Source organism: Podarcis bocagei, assembly GCF_964188305.1.
Source record: "Podarcis bocagei genome assembly, chromosome: 4".
Taxonomy (NCBI): domain Eukaryota; kingdom Metazoa; phylum Chordata; class Lepidosauria; order Squamata; family Lacertidae; genus Podarcis; species Podarcis bocagei.
The window spans coordinates 73255811-73277233 of NC_138128.1; the positions used below are offsets into that span (position 1 = coordinate 73255811).

Sequence of the window (21423 nt, forward strand, 5' to 3'; positions counted from 1 at the left end):
CGTCCAGGTGGGGGGTTTTTTTGGTGGGGGGAGGGGTCCGGAAGCATCCTCAAAACACGTGTCTGTTCATTCTGTAAACTAAGAACTGTAAATAAGGTTTAGCATTCCTATTGTAACAAATTAATTTTTATGCAATAAATTATATTTCCTAGTCTAATAAAAAGTTTAAAATTAAAACCAACTGTGTGTGACTCGTTAGTTTAGCTCCCAGTGGACAGAAAGCTCCCTGATAAATTAACATGTGCGATTAAGGTAAGATGGGGAATATGCAGGAGAAATGATTTTGAGGAGATATGGAAGGTGTCTGTAGAATTTGTCCTGCTAAAATGGAAAGGGGTCAAAACCATCGCAAAAGGTGTTGAAATTTTGGGAGGTTGGATAGTTACAATGGAATGGTCTCGGGGGTGGGGTGCACATTTTTATTATTTATTTATTTTTAATACTTTGTCAAAATAAAAGAAAAAAGAAAGCTCTCTGCTACACAGGTAAGATTTGGGACTTGGGTGGCACTTTTAGTGCTGACAGGTAGGCTGAGGGATCCAGCCCAGGAGCCATATGTTTAGGTAGAGGGCAATATTAGCACCTAAACAGCCTCAGTGGTCATCTATCATATTGTTGGTGTTCAATATAATTATCAGCTAAGCCATAGTTACCCAGAAGCCAACGTTCTCACAGGTAGTTTCCAATGAAGTCACCTCAGGATTGCAGTGGTACTTCCTCAAGGCTGCAGTTATTTAATAGCATTATTAGAACTGTTCTGAGTACTTTTCCATTTTGATCTTCCGGGAGGCAGGGAAAGACAAAACTATGAATTCTGATAGTGTGCAAGTCCTCTCCCTCTCCTGAAATCAGCTAGACTTTGCAAATAGGGAACTTCCTAATAAACTCTGCTTGTACACATTGTTTTTCAGCACTGGTGAAATTGTTTGCTTAAAAAAACTGAGCAATTTCAGCTTAGCTCTAAATAAATAAAACCGGCTTAACTATTGAAATCCAACTAACTTTCCTTCTTTTCTCTCCTTTGGCATTCTTACTTATGCTTCAATCAAGGCAATTTAAAATTTCCTTTACTGTTTTCTCATAAGTATTGTTGGACACGAATACTGGACTATATCATCTTCAGCTCCTATGGTGTTCCCCTTCTAATTCATAAAACAGGGAGGATTCAGTTGAAACACTTTGCAGTTTGCCATTATGCAAGTGATCCATAAGGTGGCAGCATTGCTCTTCCGCCACTGATCAGTTGCAGTGAGTTTATTATGCTGGGATAGGGTGAAGGGGGCTAACTCCATCGCTCCTGCTTGATCAGAAGTCACAGCCATAGATCTATTAAATATTTATTATATTACCCAGCTGCTTAATACTTTGGCTAACATTAGGTGCGGTCTGACATTTCTTAACAGAGGCTGAGAAGCATATTTGCTTCCTTAATGTATCAGAGATGGCCACAACTATTGCAATATTAAGTGCAATGATCTTGTGTTAAAGATATCACAGCAAGCTGTTGGGGAAAGTTCAAATTAGCTCCCAGGGAATGGTGGTTCAAGAAGGTTATTGTCTTCTTGAGCAACCCTGTTTTGTTTTACAGAACAATGTAAGCCTCTTTTTTTCCCACTGCACCGGCAGCTTAGGGGCAGCCTCCATTACGGAGTCTGCATTTGGAGCAGGGGCTACAGGTTTACAACCTCTGAGCCACAAGTTGCTATAGGCACTGCTTTTAACTACTAGCACTAAGGGCAGGATCCTGGGGACTATCTGAACCATTACCCAGCACCTGCCTTGCCATTCAGTAGAGTAGGGCAGCTGCCTCAGGCAGCAGATACTGGGGAGGCAGAGAGCAGCATCAAGCTGCCACATACCATCAGTATACCATGGGTGCATCCAGAATGGTACTATCTATACTGACTGGCTGCAGTTTAGGAGTCTCCTCCAGTCCTTTTTGGAGATGCCAGAGACTGAACCTGAGGCCTTCTGCATGTAGGCGACTACAAAATTGCTGAGGCCCAGACCCTGGGCCTCCGGGGTGGTCTGGACCACGAACAATAAATTGCCAAATAAATTTTGGTATCTCAACGGACCACAGTGTGGCTAAAAATGTCAGTGGCTAAATCTTCAGCAATACCCAAATGTCCCTTAAGCACCAATATTTAATGATACGATGCAAACATGGCAGAGTGTGACAGATCCCTTGAGACCAGAACTACTAGGCCCCAGTGCACATTTGCTCAGCAAGTATTGCCTACATATTTCTCTTCAGTGAAGGATAAATCAGTGACTATAGACAAAGGGAAAGCTAAGTTTGTGCCACCTCTTCTTGTTTGGTCTGTGGCTAGGCAATGTTTGAACAAGTATGCAGGTGCTTCAGCAATGTTTCAGGGTGAAATTTGTGGAGTACGAATACAAGTCTGGAGGACAGAAGAGAAAAGTGAGGAAAATTAGGAAAAGGGCTGCAGCAGAATGCAAAGGTGAGAGACTCTTTCGCAACTTCACATTCCTTATGGCCCTCAAGATCAGCCCTATTGATTCAAATACCTCATGATCTTTTTTTCCCTTCCCTTTACAGTGGTGCCTCGCAAGACGAAATTAATTCGTTCCGCAAATTTTTTCGCCTAGCAAATTTTTCGTCTTGCGAAGCACGGTTTCCCATAGGAATGCATTGAAAATCAATTAATGCGTTCCTATGGTCAAAAAAAGTCCAACCAAAGCCAAATTTGGTACAACAAGAGTTTATTAAGTGCTCTTTAAAGTCACACATACTGTAAAGAGCATTTCAAAATTCAAACCCAGAATTTTTTTAAAAAAACAGCAGAGTGGCCCAATGGTCACAGAAAATCATAAAAATGCAGAAAAAAACCAACAAGCTTCCAGATTCTTGCAAACCCCTCCCCAACTGTTCCCCCAGCCACCCAGCACACAGAAATTCAAATCCAGAATTTTTAAAAAACAAACAGCAGAGTGTCCCAATGGTCACAGAAAATCATAAAAATGCAGAAAAAAACACACAAGCTTCCAGATTCTTGCAAACCCCTTCCCAACACCAAGTCCTTGAATTCCAAACACCCCAACCCAAAATCCAAAACCCCCCAAAAAAGTTTTAAAAGCTTAACTTACCAAATGGCTGCAAAAGAAGTTTTGGAAAAGCTTCAAAAATCATCAAAGTCTTTAAAAACCTCAAAAAAGGCTACTATGTACACTGCGTTCTATGAGTTGCTCCTCGAAGTCAAGTCGCAACTGTATTAACGGTGTTAAGAAAAAGGAAACAAACTTGCAAGACGTTTTCGTCTTGCGAAGCAAGCCCATAGGGAAATTCGTCTTGCGAAGCAGCTCAAAAACGGAAAACCCTTTCATCTAGCGTGTTTTCCGTCTTGCGAGGCATTCGTCTTGTGGGGCACCACTGTACTATGAACTATATGGTGAGAACACAACATCTTATGTAGGCCTAAGCAGGAAGAGAGAAGATTGTCCGCTTTTGATGAATGGCACCTAATAAATTAAGCTTGATTGAACTATTAGACCAAATAGCCAAATTCCATTTGCAATAATGGACGGCATTTGCCTGTTTTCTTCTGGCAGAGAACTGGGTGTGCAATAGGGGGCTTTGGCAGTAAACTAACGTCCTTGGGCAAAGGGGAAGGAAACAAGTCTCTGATGCATGCTGGGGTGCCATTTTAGATTTCTGGGAGGGGGTTCATTGATGCATTCATTGATGCATTTGACACTAACCATGAGTGGCTTCCTTTATATGCCTTCTAACAGGTACAGCAAGGTCATTCACACATGACACGTCCTGTTTCTGTTATTTAAGTGAAGCAGCCGGTTTTGTACTACTGGCGTGCAGACCGCCACTGCATCTGTCCATTTTGGCTGCAATCCTATTAACCTGCCTATAGTATGCAGTGGTACCTTGGTTTGCATACATTTTGGATTACAAACACGTCAAACCCGGAAGTGCGTGTCCCGGTTTGCAACCTTTTTTTGGATTACAACCCATTTATTTGGGATTACGAACATTGGAGGCCCCATTGGAGGCCCCATTGGTGAAAGCGCGCCTTGGGTTACAACCTGTTTTGGTTTACAAACGGACGTCCAGAACAGATTATGGTTGTAAAGCAAGGTACCACTGTATACCAGGTGGCAAACGTCAGGCCCTGGGAGACAAATGCAGACCTCCATCTGGCCCTCAGCACTCTTCCCCAGGCCACACCCCTTCTCTCTAGGCCACGCCCCTCACTGGCCCTGCTATGTATCTCAAGAATTTTTGCCTGGCTGGAATGTGTCTTTAAGACCTGATAACACTTCTTGCTTGTCTGAATGAAAGGCAGGAATGGGCAGGGTGTAGAAATGTACTGTAGAAATGTAGAATTTGCAGTGTCTCTGGCCTTGTTCACCACAAGGGAATGCAGCTCTCAGGAGAAACACAAGTTACCTGATTTGGAGTAAGTCCCACTCATCTAAATAGGGTTTGCTTAGGCAAACATTATTCTGTGTGCAGAACCTTAGCACAGATTATCGAACCTCTGTATGGGCTTTCAGCCTTATAATGTGTGTGATCTGCTGAGGGGGAAACCAGGAAGTTTTGAGGTTTTTTCAAAGTAGCCCAAAATGAATTAAAATCAGTAGGAAGACTGAAAAGACACTGACACTTTGTGAACAGTGGCCATAGCTGGCTAAGGAAAAGAATGTGAGGGAAACCAAAGCAAATTATCAGTGGGAAAATACATATTACAAGTGTATGAAAGCCTGCAAAAGCTGTTACAGGCCACCAGACAAATCTGTATTACTGATTGAATACATCCAGCTTTTGGCTTTCTAAGCAGTTTTTAATGGGTAATATTTACTTGATGGACCAGAACAGCTTGGGCTAAATGCAGGTTTCCCCCGCTACCCACCCTAATTGTATTGTTTACCCTGGCAGGCTGTCACAGTCTCTTGTGCTAATCTGATCTGAGGCGCTTTTTCAACAGTGCCTTTTCTGACATGATCGACCACAGCAGCTTGGAAATATCAAGCTTGTCCCTTCTGAGCTGATGGCTTACAGGCCAAGACAGGCTGAGCAATCTCTTCCTCGGGTGCTCTCGTGGCCTGGGTTGGCCATGCCGTTGAAGAAAGCCACTGTGCTCTTATGGATTTCTTCTAATTTTACGCATGTCTCCATTTGGTAACCTGCTTTAGGGGCATGCAGAAGTTTCTCTTTTGTCTGTTTGATGGAAAACAAAAACCATTTGCAGCCTTGCTGAGTTATTTTTGTTAGCTCTGGAGGGCAATCATTCTGATATCTCTTCAACAAAGAAGGGCAAGTTATACCCTTTCTACACAGGTATTGATCCACTATGCATTTGCGTACAGCGCAGAGGATGTTGGTATTTGTCGTTCACAGATGCTTTCAGTGTTAGAATCTACCAACACACACAGACTTTTAAAAAATAAGATTTAATTAAAGCTATTTCAAAATGCAGCACGTTAAAGGAAACTAATCTAAATAAAAACAAAACACAGAAAGTGAAAATGCAGAGTCCTCTCTTAAAGGTAACCCTGGTCTCACACAGAAAGTGGTGGGCCCTCGCAGCTCTCACCTGGGAGTATTCCTTTTTTCTCCCCGTCTCTTACCCTGGTGTCTTCCAGATAGGAAAAAGAAGATACGAAGCTACCTTATACTGAGTCCATCTAATTCTGTCAGGGCTAGGGAATGAACATGGAACCTTTGGCACACAGAAGATGCTCCACCACTGAGCTATGGCTCTCACTCCTTGCTTTGTTAGCTCCAGCCAGCATGTAGAATGACCAGACATGATGGGAGTTGTAGTCCACAACATCTGGAGGGGCACCATGTTGGCTACCCAACATGTACGCTCCAGATGTTAGAAGGACACTGTGACACCCTACCTAATTATCAATGAAAAACAATAATAACCATGACACAGATATATCTGAACCTATTTAGATATATTTGGCTTCGGGGAATTCCAAAAGAACAGTGCATTTATATACAATATATACAGAGCATTTATATACAGTATATTGGTTTCCAAGCTGTGCAGTTTTGTATGTATAATCATCTCATACAAAAATATGCTGTCAATCGCAATCAAACTTTGTGTGTGCCTTTATCGACCTTAAGTCTGCTTTCGTATTTGAAACTTAAAACGGGAAATTTTCCCCATCATTGCATCTCTATGCCATGAAATTTTATTCATTTTCAGTCCTATCTCATGGAAGATTAGGGGGCGCCCAAGCCCATTTAAACCAGTAGGTTTAAGCATATGTCAGGCTTGTAACCTTAATTTCTGTCTGTAAAAGAATCTGGAGTCAATCTTGTTACATCAGAACAACTTATTTCCAAGTGAACTGCCTAGGAGTGTTTGTAGACAAGACGCGAGTCACAATCTTCCTCTTATTAGCTGCGGCCAACACCATCAGCACCCAACGATTTGAACAAAACCTCTTTTTGTACCATTAGAGAACCTCATCAACCCACAGCTGGACAACCCATCTACAACAAATATTAATGCCTCCTGACAGTGCTGATTCAGATCATTTGACTGGCAGAGGGGAAATTATCCTAAAGAGGAAGAGAAACAGCTATTTTTTTTAAAGTGTGGACTGAGGCCTAATTCTCACAGAGCAAACCTGTCTGGGTTGTACCATATCAGACTGCAGGCACGGCATTTTAAAAAATCCTCTTTAGACAGAAAACTGGATTTCAGGAAGAAAGGTTCTAGTCCAACCTTTCCCTTGAGATGCTAATTTTCTATGTGCAGTGATTTTATAAAAAAAAAAAATCTGAAGTGATAATGGCCTAGATGTAGTTTTACCACCTCCAAGGGGACTAGACTGGAGAAATAGGTTTAAAACAAAACAAAACAAACATTTCTTCTTAACATCTATAACCCCATTTTGGCTCCATGTAAGAGTATGTGTAAAGAATTACCCTACACAGCAGGTTGTCTAGAATCATAGAATCATAGAGTTGGAATAGACCACAAGGGCCATCGAGTCCAACCCGCCAAGCAGGAAACACCATCAGAGCACTCCTGACATATGGTTGTCAAGCCTCTGCTTAAAGACCTCCAAAGGAGGAGACTCCACACTCCTTGGCAGCAAATTCCACTGTCGAACAGCTCTTACTGTCAGGAAGTTCTTCCTAATGTTTAGGTGGAATCTTCTTTCTTGTAGTTTGGATCCATTGCTCCGTGTCCGCTTCTCTGGAGCAGCAGAAAACAACCTTTCTCCCTCCTCTATGTGACATCCTTTTATATATTTGAACATGGCTATCATATCACCCCTTAACCTCCTCTTCTCCAGGCTAAACATGCCCAGCTCCCTTAGCCGTTCCTCATAAGGCATCGTTTCCAGGCCTTTGACCATTTTGGTTGCCCTCCTCTGGACACGTTCCAGTTTGTCAGTGTCCTTCTTGAACTGTGGTGCCCAGAACTGGACACAGTACTCCAGGTGACGTCTGACCAGAGCAGAATACAGTGGCACTATTACTTCCTTTGATCTAGATGCTATACTCCTATTGATGCAGCCCAGAATTGCATTGGCTTTTTTAGCTGCCGCGTCACACTGTTGGCTCATGTCAAGCTTGTGGTCAACCAAGACTCCTAGATCCTTTTCACATGTACTGCTCTCAAGCCAGGTGTCCCCCATCTTGTATTTGTGCCTCTCATTTTTTTTGCCCAAGTGCAATACTTTACATTTCTCCCTGTTCATCTTGTTTGTTTTGGCCCAGTTCTCTAATCTGTCAAGGTCGTTTTGAAGTGTGATCCTGTCCTCTGGGGTGTTAGCCACCCCTCCCAGTTTGGTGTCATCTGCAAATTTGATCAGGATGCCCTTGAGTCCATCATCCAAGTCATTGATAAAGATGTTGAATAAGACCGGGCTCAAGACAGAACCCTGTGGCACCCCACTAGTCACCAGTGGCGTAGCGTGGGGGTGCAGGGGGGGGCGGCCGCACCGGGCGCAACATCTGGGGGGGGCGTGCTTGCACTCGCAGCTCTCTGCCCCTACCTAGATCCACGGGTTAGGGGGCGCAAATTACTTGCCTTGCCCCGGGTGCTGACAACCCACGCTACGCCACTGCTAGTCACTCTTCTCCAGGATGAAGAGGAACCATTGATGAGCACCCTTTGGGTTCGGTCAGTCAGCCAGTTACAAATCCACTGAGTGGTAGCATAGTCAAGACCGCATTTTACCATTATTAAGATCCCTTAAAAATTAAGGATTAAAGATTAAAGAGGAAGGAGTTGGGGAAGGCAGGACATGTATTACCTGTATTGGAAGAGTCCACTGATTGCAGTAAATGGTGACACTAAGGCTATCTACACAGTAGTGGCCCAAAGAGCAGGGAGCTTATTTTCCCCTGCTGCGTTTCAAATCACATTTTGTCTTGTAGGTCACTTAATGGCAGGGCCATCACCTCCCTCTGCCCTTTTGCCTGACAGAAAAACAAGCCCAGCCTGCCAGTGCTGATTAAACCCCCGTCCCCAGCACCCAAGAATCTATAGGCGTAGTCTGGCACTAGGCATCTGGGGGACCCGTTCCATTATTATTACTATTACTATTCTTATTAATTATTATTATTATTATTATTATTATTATTATTATTATTATTATTATTATTATTATTATTTATATCGTCGTACACCCGGAAGTCTCACTGTAAATACATGGGATTCCTGAACTGAGTATTAGGTACAGCGAGGCAAGTGGGGAAGGGGCTTTGGAAATGAATCAGGGGTGCCAACTTGAATAAAATATTCGGGGAGGGGTAGGTATGATCACATGACACAGTGCACACACGCGCGCACCCTATTTGAATGGCAATATCATGCCCACCAATTTTGGGGTGCCCTGAAATATTTTAGGGGGAAATGATCTGATATACTTAGATCCAGATAGAGATTCCTGAAACAGGGCAGCAGTCGTGACCTGTGCCCATTGCGCACAAAAGGAATGCTTATTATTAGTAGTATTATAAATATTTATTAGCCTATTTCCAAGAAGGGCCAAGGAACACCTTCCGGGGGAGATGAAAGGGGGATGAAGGGAGCAGCGCTTGCTCGACCCTCGCAGAAGCCCCCGCGCAGGAGGTGGAGGAGGGAGCAGCGGAGGAGGCGGCGCTGCGCGGCGGCGGGCGTGGCTTTGGCGCGAGGGCCGGCGGAGCCTGTGCTTGGGGAAGGCCCGGCTCAGAGCAGATGGGGAGGCGCGCAGGGCCGGCGACAGTAAGTGGCGCCTTCTTCCGCGGGGCTCTCAGGCCACGGGGACCTTTCTGCCGGGGGTTTTGCGGCTGCGCCTCTCTTCGCCTTTGCTCTCTACCTGCGACTCCTTTTCCGCCTGCTGCTTCTCCTCCTCTTCCTCCGGCCTTTGCTCCTCCTCCCGCCGCACTTTGTTTCGGTCTCGGAAACTCGCCGTGAAATCCGAGGTTGGGGTGTTTGCCGGCGGCAGCACGGAGCATGTGCAGAGTGCATTTCCTGCCACGCACTCCTGGAGTGAGGGGGGCCCGGGCAGCTTCCCGTTCGCAAGATGCACCTTTTCAGTCGAGACCAAGGCGCTCTCTCTTGCCCCTTGGGGGGGGGGGACCAGGATTTTTCCTACGGAGAGGCTTCACCAAGACTTTTTTTTAAATACTTTTGGCTTTCTTAATGTTGCCTATCAGGGTTTGTAAGGCTTGAGGGGGACCCAACATGCATTTTGTGGGTCCCCCTCAAAGCCAGGCCAAAACGTGTTTTCTGAGAGAACAGCAAATAGCCTCTTCCTCAGCTGCCCAGTATCCTAGGCTGGTCAAGGGCACTGAGTATCCAAAGGGTTTGGGCAGCGTATTAATGATACTAATTCCATTTCTTATCCACCCTTTACCATAAGGTCCCAAGGCAGGTGACAGCAATTTAAAAATACAGTATTTAAAACGTTTTAAAGCAAATTGCAGTCGCAAGAATAGAGTGGGGCCTAAAAAAAATAAGTTTCTCAAGTGTCAAGAGGCCAAAAGTGTGAAGAATGCTGTGTTTTGCAAATCCCAAGTCCTGAGATGACCTACAGATGTCTTCCATAATTCATTTTTTTAGGCAGTGAAGCTAGGTTTGTATTGTAGGTGGGACTTTCCGTGAGAGCCCATCTTTCTTGAAAGGAAAGGAAATTCCTGGATTGGCTCCCAGAGTTTATTTGCCCATGTGGCATATCTTATTTTTCTTTTAATCATACCGAGCATACATTAAACATCGATTGCTTTCTGGCAAAGCGCTTTTGTGTAACTAAAAAGCTTCCACATCTTAGTGAGCGACTGATTGGCCCAATGAAAGATGTCATTTTGCCATTTCTCTTCACTGTGGGTTGGCCTCAAAATATTCCCCAGCTCCCCTAGGACAGTGTTTCCCAACCTTTTTTGGGCAAAGGCACACTTGTTTGAGGAAAAAAATCTCGCGGCACACCACCATTACAGCCCCGTGACGTCAGCGCGCAGCGTCACGCCGGGAGGGACGCACGAAAGTGAAAGTTTTCAATTTTTTCCCCTCCCCCTTGCCGGGGAACCTCCAAGCTTTGGGGGTGGGGGGGGAGGAGGCAGCAAAGCGAGGGACTGAGGGACGGCGGCAGCTGAGGCGGCGGCGGCTGTTGTGGTGGTGGCGGCGATAGTGGGCGGAGGAGGGGGCAGCGGCGGGGCCGAGGTGGCCGGCGGCGGCGGGGGAGGCGGCGGCGGGTGGAGCAGGAGGGCGGCCGAGGCCGGTGAGGGAGTAGGGTTGCCCGGGGCTTGAGGAGCTGTCGCCGGGAGTTGCTGCTGCTGTTGTTGCTGCTGCTGCCCGGACATGCCGGCCTCCTCCTCGTCCGCTGTCTCGCGCTCCTCCCTTTTGCGCGCGCTGCCCCGCCGCCGCCCCATTGGCTGGGTCCTGTCAGCTGATCCTGTGTGTGTGTGAGGGGAGAATGGAGAGAGAAACCTCGGCACCACCACCGCGGAGCCGCCCCCGGCTCGACGCGGATCCTCGCCGCCGCCGCCTCTCACCGCCCGACTCGCCCGCCTCCCTCCCACGGCACACTAGCCAACGTCTCACGGCACACTAGTGTGCCGCGGAACACCGGTTGGGAAACACTGCCCTAGGAATAACATGCTTCAGCCACATATTTCAAAAGGGAACCTCTTCTATTCTCTCCCCAGTCCATTAATTCTTGTTTTGATGACCTGGACAGGAGGGCTTAGAATAATGGAGATTGCTTAAAAACTTAACAAGAGTCATTTGATGAAAAATTTAATTCTAAGGTAACTACTTCCACATGATGCTGTCCCTTCACTTTGTTCTCTCTCTTACAAACTTTTAAACAAACTTCCACCCTGCCTTCCCTGAAGACTCACGGCAGCTAGCAGTTCAACCATTTCATACAGTAAAGCAAAAGCAAACTCTGTGAATACTGTTTGAAAACCATGTGAATATTTCAGAATATATTTAACATTGTTTTAAATAAGAACATTTTGCACAGGCCCTTCTAAAGACTTCTTTAGGCTGCAGTGGGCCTCAGTGTTCCATTATGCATTAACTACACTAACTACTTCTGTTCTGGAACACCGAAGGAGTTTCTTTGAATTCAGGAACTCTTGTCCTTTTAACACAGATTTATTTGGGATGCTTGCAACTGTTGCTGCAGCTTTCTGTGGCAACCCGATGGGTTGTATTTCTTAATATTAATAAGCATTTATATAGCTCGCTTGAAGTGTTCAGGTGCACATTCTCTCAGTGTACCATATCCCTATAAGAGAGACTGGTATTATTATAGGGGTCAAAGGGCTAGTGACAATGTCATGCTATGTGACCATAACTTTCGCACATCTTCAATTTATCCTAAAAGTGGCTGTTGATTTGGAGGAGCAAGATGACTACCACCACAGTGCGAACTCTTTGTACAAACCAGTGGATGTCACTACCCAAGAAGAGACACCCCTGTTCGAGGAGCCAGAGGGAAACAGACACGGTTTTCACAAGCCTAAAGATCACTTCAATGGCACCTACATTATTTTCTTCCTTCTTGGGACTAGCTCTCTCTTGCCTTTGAACTTCATCATCACTGCAAAGAATTACTGGATGTACAAACTTCAGAACTGCTCAGAAGAAATCTCTCCAGCAGAGCAGGGAACTTCGGATGTTCGCGTAAGTGTTGGGAATTCAGGTTTTAACTCGGCTGTGTTAACCCTTCTCTTTATCTGTGAGCTTAGTGCATGAATTTTATGTCTTAATTCTTATGGAGGACAAGACTTTCACTTATGGAAGAGAGGTCTGGTTTGTTTTTGCAAATACGTTGTGCACGTGGTGTCCATAATCCAGCATTTGGGGCTTTTTTAGTTTAGAAAATATGACAGTGAAGAAAAGAGATACGGACATCTTCTTTTCATCCCTCTTGCACTATATTGGTCCTGTTTGTGGGCTTCTCAGAGGCATGTGGTTGTCCAGTGTGGGAATCAGGTTTCTAAGTATTTTGGCATTTGGAGTTAAAACACTCAGCAGAAGTCAAACTTAATACTGAATCCCTATTGGAGGAGCACACTTTACCCTGGATATAGTCACACTAAGATTCTGAGTTTAGGAAAATAAGAAAGCTCCGTTTATTACCAGGAAAGATCCTAGTTCTGCCTAACCTCGGAGATGCAGTGAGCTATGCTTGCTGTTGCGTCTCAAGCTATGTTTGCATCTTGCATGCAGAGACATCCGAAAGTAGATGTCTCCTTTTCCAAGGTGAGGATGAAGGAGAAGGAAGTAGGAAATGAGGTCAGCAACCCTAAGGGTATCAGTCTAGTACCGGAGGGAAGGTCAGCACAGGTTAGGTCAGAAAGGGCAGTCTAGGAAACATTAAGGGTTTTTCCTCACTCTCCTCTATTCCATGCCCATGTCAGCCTTCAGTGCAAGCTGAGTTGGATCCCAGTACTTCCAACCGTCTGTTGGTTTGATAAGTGAAACTGATGATTTGCAGGACTCATGAGAGACAAAAGAAAGTACTTCATCACACAGTGCATAAGTAATTTTTGGATTTCGCTGCCACTCTGATCTTTTATGTGTGGTTTTCCCTCTCCCCCCCTCCCCACCCCCACTCAGGCTAGGCTGGGACTGGAGGGAGATGAGACTATTTCACACTTCTCTCACAAGGGGAGCAGCAAATGTTTTTTCACAATTTCTCTCAAGGCCTTTGTTATCCTGGTGCTCTGATGGACTCAAAGTCTGGTTTCATAACTGGGGGCAGGTTGGAAACCCTGAGAGTGTACTTGTCCGGGCTCCTAAAAAGGTAGCACTGGAACTTATGAGTCAATCAGTTCAATTCAGTGCTTAAAATAAATTAGGCAGCTTAATTTATTCCTTAAATAAATTAGCCAGCCTCCTAAAAGTTTTGTTGGAAATTTGATAAACTTTTCCATCATTGCATAGGGAATTCTAATTCATATAGTTGTAAAGGTATGTGAGGAATAAGGAAGGGGGTGAATTGCAGAACCTCTAAATAAGAGGCTTGGCTGTGTGTGATAACACAGAATACGCTGCTTTCGAAACTTGCCAGCATCTTGTGGCATTAATCTCACAGGTGTACAGGGACTTTCACTGTAATGCGCATAGCATGACAATTGTCTAGCTGCATAATTGTTGCTGCTGTTTAGTGTCCAATGAAAGATCCACACACATCACAGTATTGCAGCTCAAGTTAGGAATTTTTCACCTTTTTGACAAGGTACAGATGGGATTATGGTTGCATCTCTTGGCAACCCAGTGCATACTACTCCCAAGACTTTTGCCATGTTGTATAAACTGTAACTCAGAAATAGTAGAATGAAGGAATGACATTCTGGAGGTTTGATTAACTATCAAGTAAAAAGGGCTAGCATGGACTCAGTATTTACTTGTCTCCTATCAGGGAAAACCAGAACTGGATCACTCTGGTACTACATGAGAAATGGATGAATGGATGGCGTTTACACTTGCTTGTGAAGTGCAAACAGTAGCAGCCCACCTCTAGGCATTGTCTTTGAAAAAAAATATTTTTTTAATGGTTTTAGCACCGTAACCTCTCACGGGACCCAATGAGCATTTGCTAGGGTGTTGCAGGCTAAGATGCTTCCTGCAGCTCCAGTGAATGTCAAGAACTGTTCCCCATATAATTATTTTTGCTACAGGGATAGCCTCCAAGATGCTTGCCTTAACTTTAGAACTGCCTGGCAAGTTTCGGCTTTAATGCCAGTTTCCATCCAAAATCACACGTGTCTTCCCCACTTTGCCTGACGCTTGTCTCATTTCTCACTTTAGGGTAAGTAACATAAAAATAGGAAGCTTCCTTATTCAGTGTGAGGCCACTTGATCCATCTAGCTTCTTGTCATATGCACTGAGCGGTAGAAGCTCTCCGGGGTTTCAGGCAGGAGTCCTTCCCAGCCCTAAATGGAGATCCTGGAGGTGGATCTACAGATCTTTTGCGCCAAAGGAGCCTGCATAAAAGAGAAGGCACACCTTAAGAGACAAACCTCCGCAAAAATTAGCAGAATAGAACAAGATATCACAGGCCTCTCAACACACTATAGATCTTTTGCATGCAAAGGGGGAAAAGGCACCTGCAAATTAGCTGTGTGTTTTAGGCTTATCACTTGTTTCCCTTGTAACCTTCAAAGTTGAAAAAGTTGCCTTGCCACTGCATAGCAGCAGCTTCTCCCACAGTCCTTTCTGAATGTCACAATGATTCCAGCATTTGCTACAGGCCCAGGTCCTGCAGAATGGGCTGCAACAGCTGTCTGGGAAAACCAATTTTCGCAAGTGCTATCAAGCTCTAACAGAGGCTTACCAGCCTATCTGTCAGATTGCAAAGTACTATAGTGAGGATTAAAACAGAGTTCTGATAGGGCAGGCTGAGCGATGATGGCTGGCTGTTGGAAACACTACATTGAGAAAAGTGTAAAATAAATAAATAAACCTTGATCTCACAAAGGGGACCCCAGAGGGAACAGAGTAAACATAGGGCCTTAAATTGCAAAAGCAGGAAGGCCTACTCCGCTTTCTGATCGAAATGTCACTTGAAAATATTAGCTATTTATAGTCTGTGTGCAGGTGTTTCTGCACAAGGGATCAGTGTGAGAAAGGGGAAGGAGGGACTGTTCATCGATAGGACATCCCAGGGGTATGTTCAATGAAGTACGGTGAGCAGCAAACCTAATACATGCTCTTTCAGCGCCAGAGGTTTTTCCCTAGTGCTTTGAGAATCGGTTCTAATTCTTTGTGAATTTTGCCTGTCAATGGCAACCCCATGCTGTCATGCAACAGTTGCATTAATTTTGTTATGAATTTGGTAATCATGACTGCTGGGATAGCTCAGTCGGTAGAGCCTGAGACCCTTTAATCTCCGGGTCGTGGGTTCGAGCCCCACATTGGGCAAAAGATTCCTGCATTGCAGGGGGTTGGACTAGATGACCCTTGGGTCCTTTCCAACTCTATGATTCTATGAATTGAAGTGAGATTGTTAGAAGAAGCAGTCTAAAACACTCTTGCTTCTTCTTCTTGCCTTTGTCAACACTTTGCATAATGGGAGGGGAAGCCCTGCTTGTCCCCAGTGCTTCTGCCATGGTAGAGAACTCAGGAGAAGACAGTGTGTGTGTTGTCTCAGTTTGGCTTGGGTTTTGGAGAAAGTGGGAACTACAGTGCTTGCATTTCCTCTTCATAGCCCAGCATGAAGTGAGAGACTTAACATGCCTATGTTATCTGCAAGATTAGTTTTGCTGTTGGCACAGTGGGCAATCAACAGTAATTACTGACAAGTAATTTGAAATGTATGGCCCTCCTAGGTCTGCCTCCTTCAGGATTCCGTGCTGCCACAACCCCAATGACGCAGGTGTTTGAAAAGTGGAGACGCAGGCATGGCAGTAGAAGTCTACAGGTGCCCATTATAGTCCAGCTTTTCCAAAGTGAAAACCCTCTTAGCACCTGTTTGGAATTCTGCAAGCTGCCTGCTGTACTTTATGGCTTTTTCCAAAACACTGGCAGGTGTGAACAGGCTGCCGGCTGCAGCAGGGAGCCTCTTGTCTTGGCGTGCAAGCTTAGAAGTTTGTTGCTTCTTGATTCACGGGATTGGCGTTTTGATGCGAACGCTCCAGTGGAGGAAGCCACCTAGGCATCTTGGTCCCGCACTGTTGTTTTCCTCCTTAATTCCTAGTTGCTTTCCTTCCCCTGGATTTTTTATTTCTCTTTAGCAAAGTAGGCAACTTCTCCCAAGAGAACATTGGCACATCTCATATGATGGGCAACTTCAAATTTTACTGGGCTTCCCATGTTTGTTTGTTTGTTTTTAATGCAAGGTTCTGTTTTGAAGTGTTAAGTTTCTGAAATTCCGGCACGAATAAAATTAACATGCTTGATTTTGCTGCTCCACTGAAAATCCTCACTTTCTCGACAAAGCCTAGTGCTTCGCTGGCCAAGTTTACATATAAGTGGATTGCAGAACAAAATGATTCACCGGAGTTTCCAGTATGAAGTGGCCAGTGGACCTCTGCTTATGTGGCATCTGTAGCTAGTAGATCTTGCTCTGAGATTGGACCAGTGAGACTTGAGTACCAATGCTCTGTTAGTTTGTACCTTCAAAACATTTAAGATAACTCAGTGGAGACATTAAACCCTAAAAATCAGCAGCAGTGAAACCACCATTAAAAGCAGTTATAAAACCATAATAAGAAGGGTTTGAAATATAAATATTAAGTACTTTTATCTGCAATCTTTGCAACAGCCCTGTTGCTATCTCCGTATTTCAAATAGGGAGCTGAGACTGATTTGATTTGCCTAAGGCAATCCAGCAAACTTCATGCGTGATCAGTTTGAGTTGTACTTTCTTTTCTTGCTGGTGATTCCCCTTCCCGGAGAACATAGGCTTGAATTATTGCAACCGATGCATTCACAAAAACAAACAAAGATACAATTATTCCTACAAACTCAACCATTTCCACCAGCAAAATTAGGAAATAATTTCAGTTCCTCTCTTTAGAAATGCTACCACTTCTGTTTCATGGCTGCTTCTGGCATGGAGTGGTTTACACAGACAGAAGAACTAAAGAGGTATACTCTAACGACCAATTTTGATTATTACATTTGATGTAGGACTTGCAGAAATGCAAGCAGCTCTCGCTTTGCAACTCTTGCTTCACCCATGTAAATTGCTGGAGCCCAGCCATGATTTTAAGAACTAGCCTCTTAGCTACGGGTGACCAGGACCTGAGTTCAGGCAAGTGCATGGAGTACGTGAGTGAGAGGGCTGCTGGTAGCGGTGGGCCCAGCATGGAAACCCAAACAGGTTGCCTGAGGAGGGACAGAATTCTCCACCTTTCTTCTGCCCAACCACCAGCAAGCTAGTTAAAACAGTTGCAGGCTAGTAACTTTTGTGAGCTTATTTACGAAAGCTGGTGTAGCATATGAGGCAAAAACAGGAGTGAGGGAATGAATGAATGAATGAATCTTTATTTGCGTCAGCCATCGGCCATAGCAATAAACCAACAATACGATATACAAAGAATAAAAATTAAAAAGTCAATTATATAAAATACATTTTAGGGTTTTGAATCAATAGTCAAATAGTGGATCTTATTCTAATTGCCTAGCTAAAAAGCTTGCAGCCTTAGCTGACTTCAAAGCAACAACTCTGACACGTCATCCTGGTGCTAGGAGTGACATGGATGTCCGAAAACAACTCGCCCCATTGAGCTGCCCGCCTATTAACCCACCTCTCACCATTGCCACCCCATTGACTTGGACATGTAGGAAGATATCAACACTCTGACTTCTTTACCAATAATAGTGGAAGTGATGCAGAGAGTGACTCTTCTGGAAGCTCCTTACCATTAGGTGTGAGGGGAAAGTATTCGTTGTAATGCTGTTTGGGATAGAACCCTGACATATACTTAAATGCATCACAGTATTGGGAAGTGTTTCCCTAATTGGGAAACACCTTTTGCGCAGAAAAGGGGGGTGGGGAAACCCTGCAGTGATGCTATATTGCCATTAGTCCAACAAAGTGCAGAAATGGTGGTCTAACGTCAGCTCATTCAGCCTAGAAACGCTGCTGTTTACCCACTCTAGACGCTGCATCAATCTCTCCATGACATAACAACAACTTGGGGATATTTGTTCTTTGTCGTGAAGCGTCACAAAGCACCGTGCAGATTTAACGAGCTGATGTGGGGGTATATGCAGGGATTAATGTACAGAGCCATCAAATATAGCCACTCCTGTGAGATCGCATAACACTTTAGGTGAGAAGTATTTGATCACTAGCAGGCTGTCTCCTGGTGCCCTCAAGGAAAGATCTGACACTGAAGGGTTTGGCGCTGTGAATTTTGACCTGGTTTCACTTTTCTGAACCTGTTTCTCTTTACTTATTTTAATAGTGGGACTGAACATTTATTTTCCACAGCCGCTTCATGTTTGGAAACCCTGGACACCTCTGAGGTAAAATGCTCCCCTAGCAATGCTGTCTTTCAGAGACCCACCCCACCGGCTGCCTGACCTCCTCTGGTGGTCTTAGTCATGGGTAGGCAAACTAAGGCCTGGGGGCCGGATCTGGCCCAATCACCTTCTAAATCTGGCCCATGGACAGTCCAGGAATCAGCATGTTTTTACATGAGTAGAATGTGTGCTTTTATTTAAAATGCATCTCTGGGTTATTTGTGGGGCATAGGAATCTGTTCATTCCCCCCCCCCAAAAAAAAATAGTCCGGCCCCACCACAAGATCTGAGGGACAGTGGACTGGCCCCCTGCTGAAAAAGTTTGCTGACCCCTGGTCTTAGTATGCCACAAGCTTCACATGAGTCAACAGTCTGGAACAACAGCCAAAAAAAAAAAAAAAGGCTAATGCTATTCTAGGTTGCATCAGCAGAAGTGTGGTGTGCTGATCAAGCTCTATTCTGCCTTGGTCAGACCACACCTGGAGTACTGTGTCCAGTTCTGGGCACCACAATTTAAGAAGGATATCGACAAGCTGAACCTTGTGCAGAGGAGGGCAACACAAATGATAACAGGTCTGGAAGCTAAGCCTTATGAGGAATGGTTGAGGGAATTGGGTATGCTTAGCCTGGAAAATAGGAGAGACTGAGAGGAGACATGATAGCCATCTTCAAATATCTAAAGACCTATCACATGGAAGTTGGAACAAGCTTCTTTTCTCCTGCTCCGGAGTGCAGAACCCGAACCAATGGCTTCAGGTTACAGGAAAGGAGATTCCGACTAAACAGGGGGAACTTTCAGACTGTAAGAGCTGTCTGACAGTGAAATGGACTGTCAGAAGGTGGTGGACTTGCCACCATTTGAGGTTTTTAAGGAGAGGTTGGATGGCCACCTGTCATGTATTATCTAGTTGAGATTCCTGAATTTTAGGAGGTTGGACCTAGACCTCAGGGTCCCTTCTGACTCTCCCATTCTGTGACCTCACAGCAAGAAGACAGTCTTTCATCAGCAAAGAGAGGAGAAGACGGTTCCCACCACATCAAAATAAACCCAACATTTTTCATGTTTATATGTCTTCCAAAAGACAGGTGACCTCACCACTCGTGGTTTCCTGTGGCAAGCTGACCTGATTCCTAGGTTCAGATGGATGATAAACTTATTTTTATCTGGAGCTCGGCTCAATTAATATGTAACGTTTAGCTCATTGCCCCATACCTAATTTCCAGCAGAACTCCCCACAAACAAGATTAGATTCTGATTTGGGTGTCCTAAAAGGATCTCTTGGCTAGTACTTCAAATGGGCCATTAAGATAACTTGAGGAATGACTGAGCTGTTTAGGAGAAAGATAAGGTAGCCACTGAGAACAGAATTCTGGACTCATGGGCTTTTAGCCTGATGTAGCAGAATTCTTCTTACGTAACGTTTTTTGTATGTGAGGACCACATATCTGAGTCCCCAACTAAATTATATCCAAGATGAGAGGTTTCTAATTCAGTCTAATCCATGTTTGCTGCATGGAGCAAGATTGAGAAAACACTGATTGGCTCATAGTAGATAAGGCTCCATTTCTACAAAACAGCAAATGGGGCGGGGGGGGGGGCCTTGGGGAGGGAGAGAATTAGAAACTTAAGTGGTATCATTTTCCACAATACTTTCTCAAGCAGTGACATGCGACTGAACAGTTTCTGGAAAACATTCCAGTGCTTAATTTTTTCCCCACTGGGGGGTGGGATCTATTTCACAAGTTCATTAGTAAAAATGAATGGATGCTGGCTGCAAATAGCTATTGAGCAAGATCAGACAGTTTCAAAGTTTGTACAGTGGTACTTCGGGTTACATACACTTCAGGTTACATACGCTTCAGGTTACAGACTCCACTAACCCAGAAATAGTACCTTGGGTTAAGAACTTTGCTTCAGGATGAGAACAGAAATCATGCAGCAGTGGTGCGGCAGCAGCAGGAGGCCCCATTAGCTAAAGTGGTGCTTCAGGTTAAGAACAGTTTCAGGTTAAGAACGGACCTCCGGAACGAATTAAGTATGTAACCAGAGGTACCACTGTATCTTTGTTTATTAAATGCAAGCAAAATAAGCTTGTTGATTTAGATCACTTGCTGGGACGTCAGAAAAATTTCCCAGCACAAACTGACAATTACTCTGTGCAGATTCCTCACATCGCAGAATGGTCCTCTTTTGTGTTCCAGTTCAGTATTTTCTAAGAAACCCTCTTCATTGTTCTCAGGTCAGGAGAGCGCAGTGTCTGAAGTGGCACCGTGAGGAGGATTTAGCATGCTGCCTGAGAAGAGAGAGATGGGAATATGTTTCGCCTGGGAGTTGCGTGACATATATCCGTGACTGTCTTGCAAGCAGAGATGTGTCTAAATGCTTTCCGTCTCAGAATGCTAAGATATGCAAATAATGAGTGAGTCAGGCGGTTAATGATTCCCCTAGAATTTGAGGTGTTAAGTTTGGAAAGTTGTTTTGTTTTGAAAGGCAACCCAGGTTGCAATGTTAACTATTCTTGCTTAGAAAGTCCCATTGAAATCAGCAGGCTAGCGTGAATCAGCACGGCTGGCGTCAGGTTTGTTAGTTTATTATTGCATTTAGGGCAACTCTTACCAGTGCAGAAAAGGTCTTTAGGTTTTAGTGCAATCTTGAATATATAACGCTTGCCTTGGAGAATGAGCTAAAGTAGCACAAGTGGACTTGGTTGGTTGTTTTTAATGTTCCCAAGTGGCATCTTTGTAAAATTGACTTATTTCTGTGTGGGAGCTTTTATGGCTATACGCAGGAAGAAGTAAATGTGGTCATGTATCTGAAATGCTGTTGCTGAAAGTTACATATGGAACCCCGGCCTCAGGTTTACATAATACAGCCAGTCTTGCAACATGGCCTACTTTAAACAAGGGCAATGAGGGGGCTGGACTGGGAGAAGTATGAGCTAAGGAAACCACTAAGTGAATTTTATTGCTTATGGAAAGTGCTGGCTTGCTAACCCT

The 21423-nt window shown here is 44.6% G+C and overlaps 1 protein-coding gene across 2 annotated transcripts in view; it reads left to right on the forward strand.

The window, feature by feature from the left end:
* Positions 1-9129: 9129 nt before the first annotated feature.
* The window catches only part of SLC29A3 (solute carrier family 29 member 3), a gene marked incomplete at its 5' end in the record, with an annotated part of 30990 nt that continues 18696 nt past the window's right edge, over positions 9130-21423 (forward strand). Inside the window, 2 exons of one of the 2 annotated variants that reach the window (XM_081192318.1) lie at positions 9130-9221; positions 11830-12128. In XM_081192318.1, the coding sequence (XP_081048444.1) occupies position 9221; positions 11830-12128 (300 nt within the window). Of the gene's footprint in view, positions 9222-11777; positions 12129-21423 lie in introns of those variants that run through there. The other variant, XM_081192317.1, reaches the window with a different exon arrangement.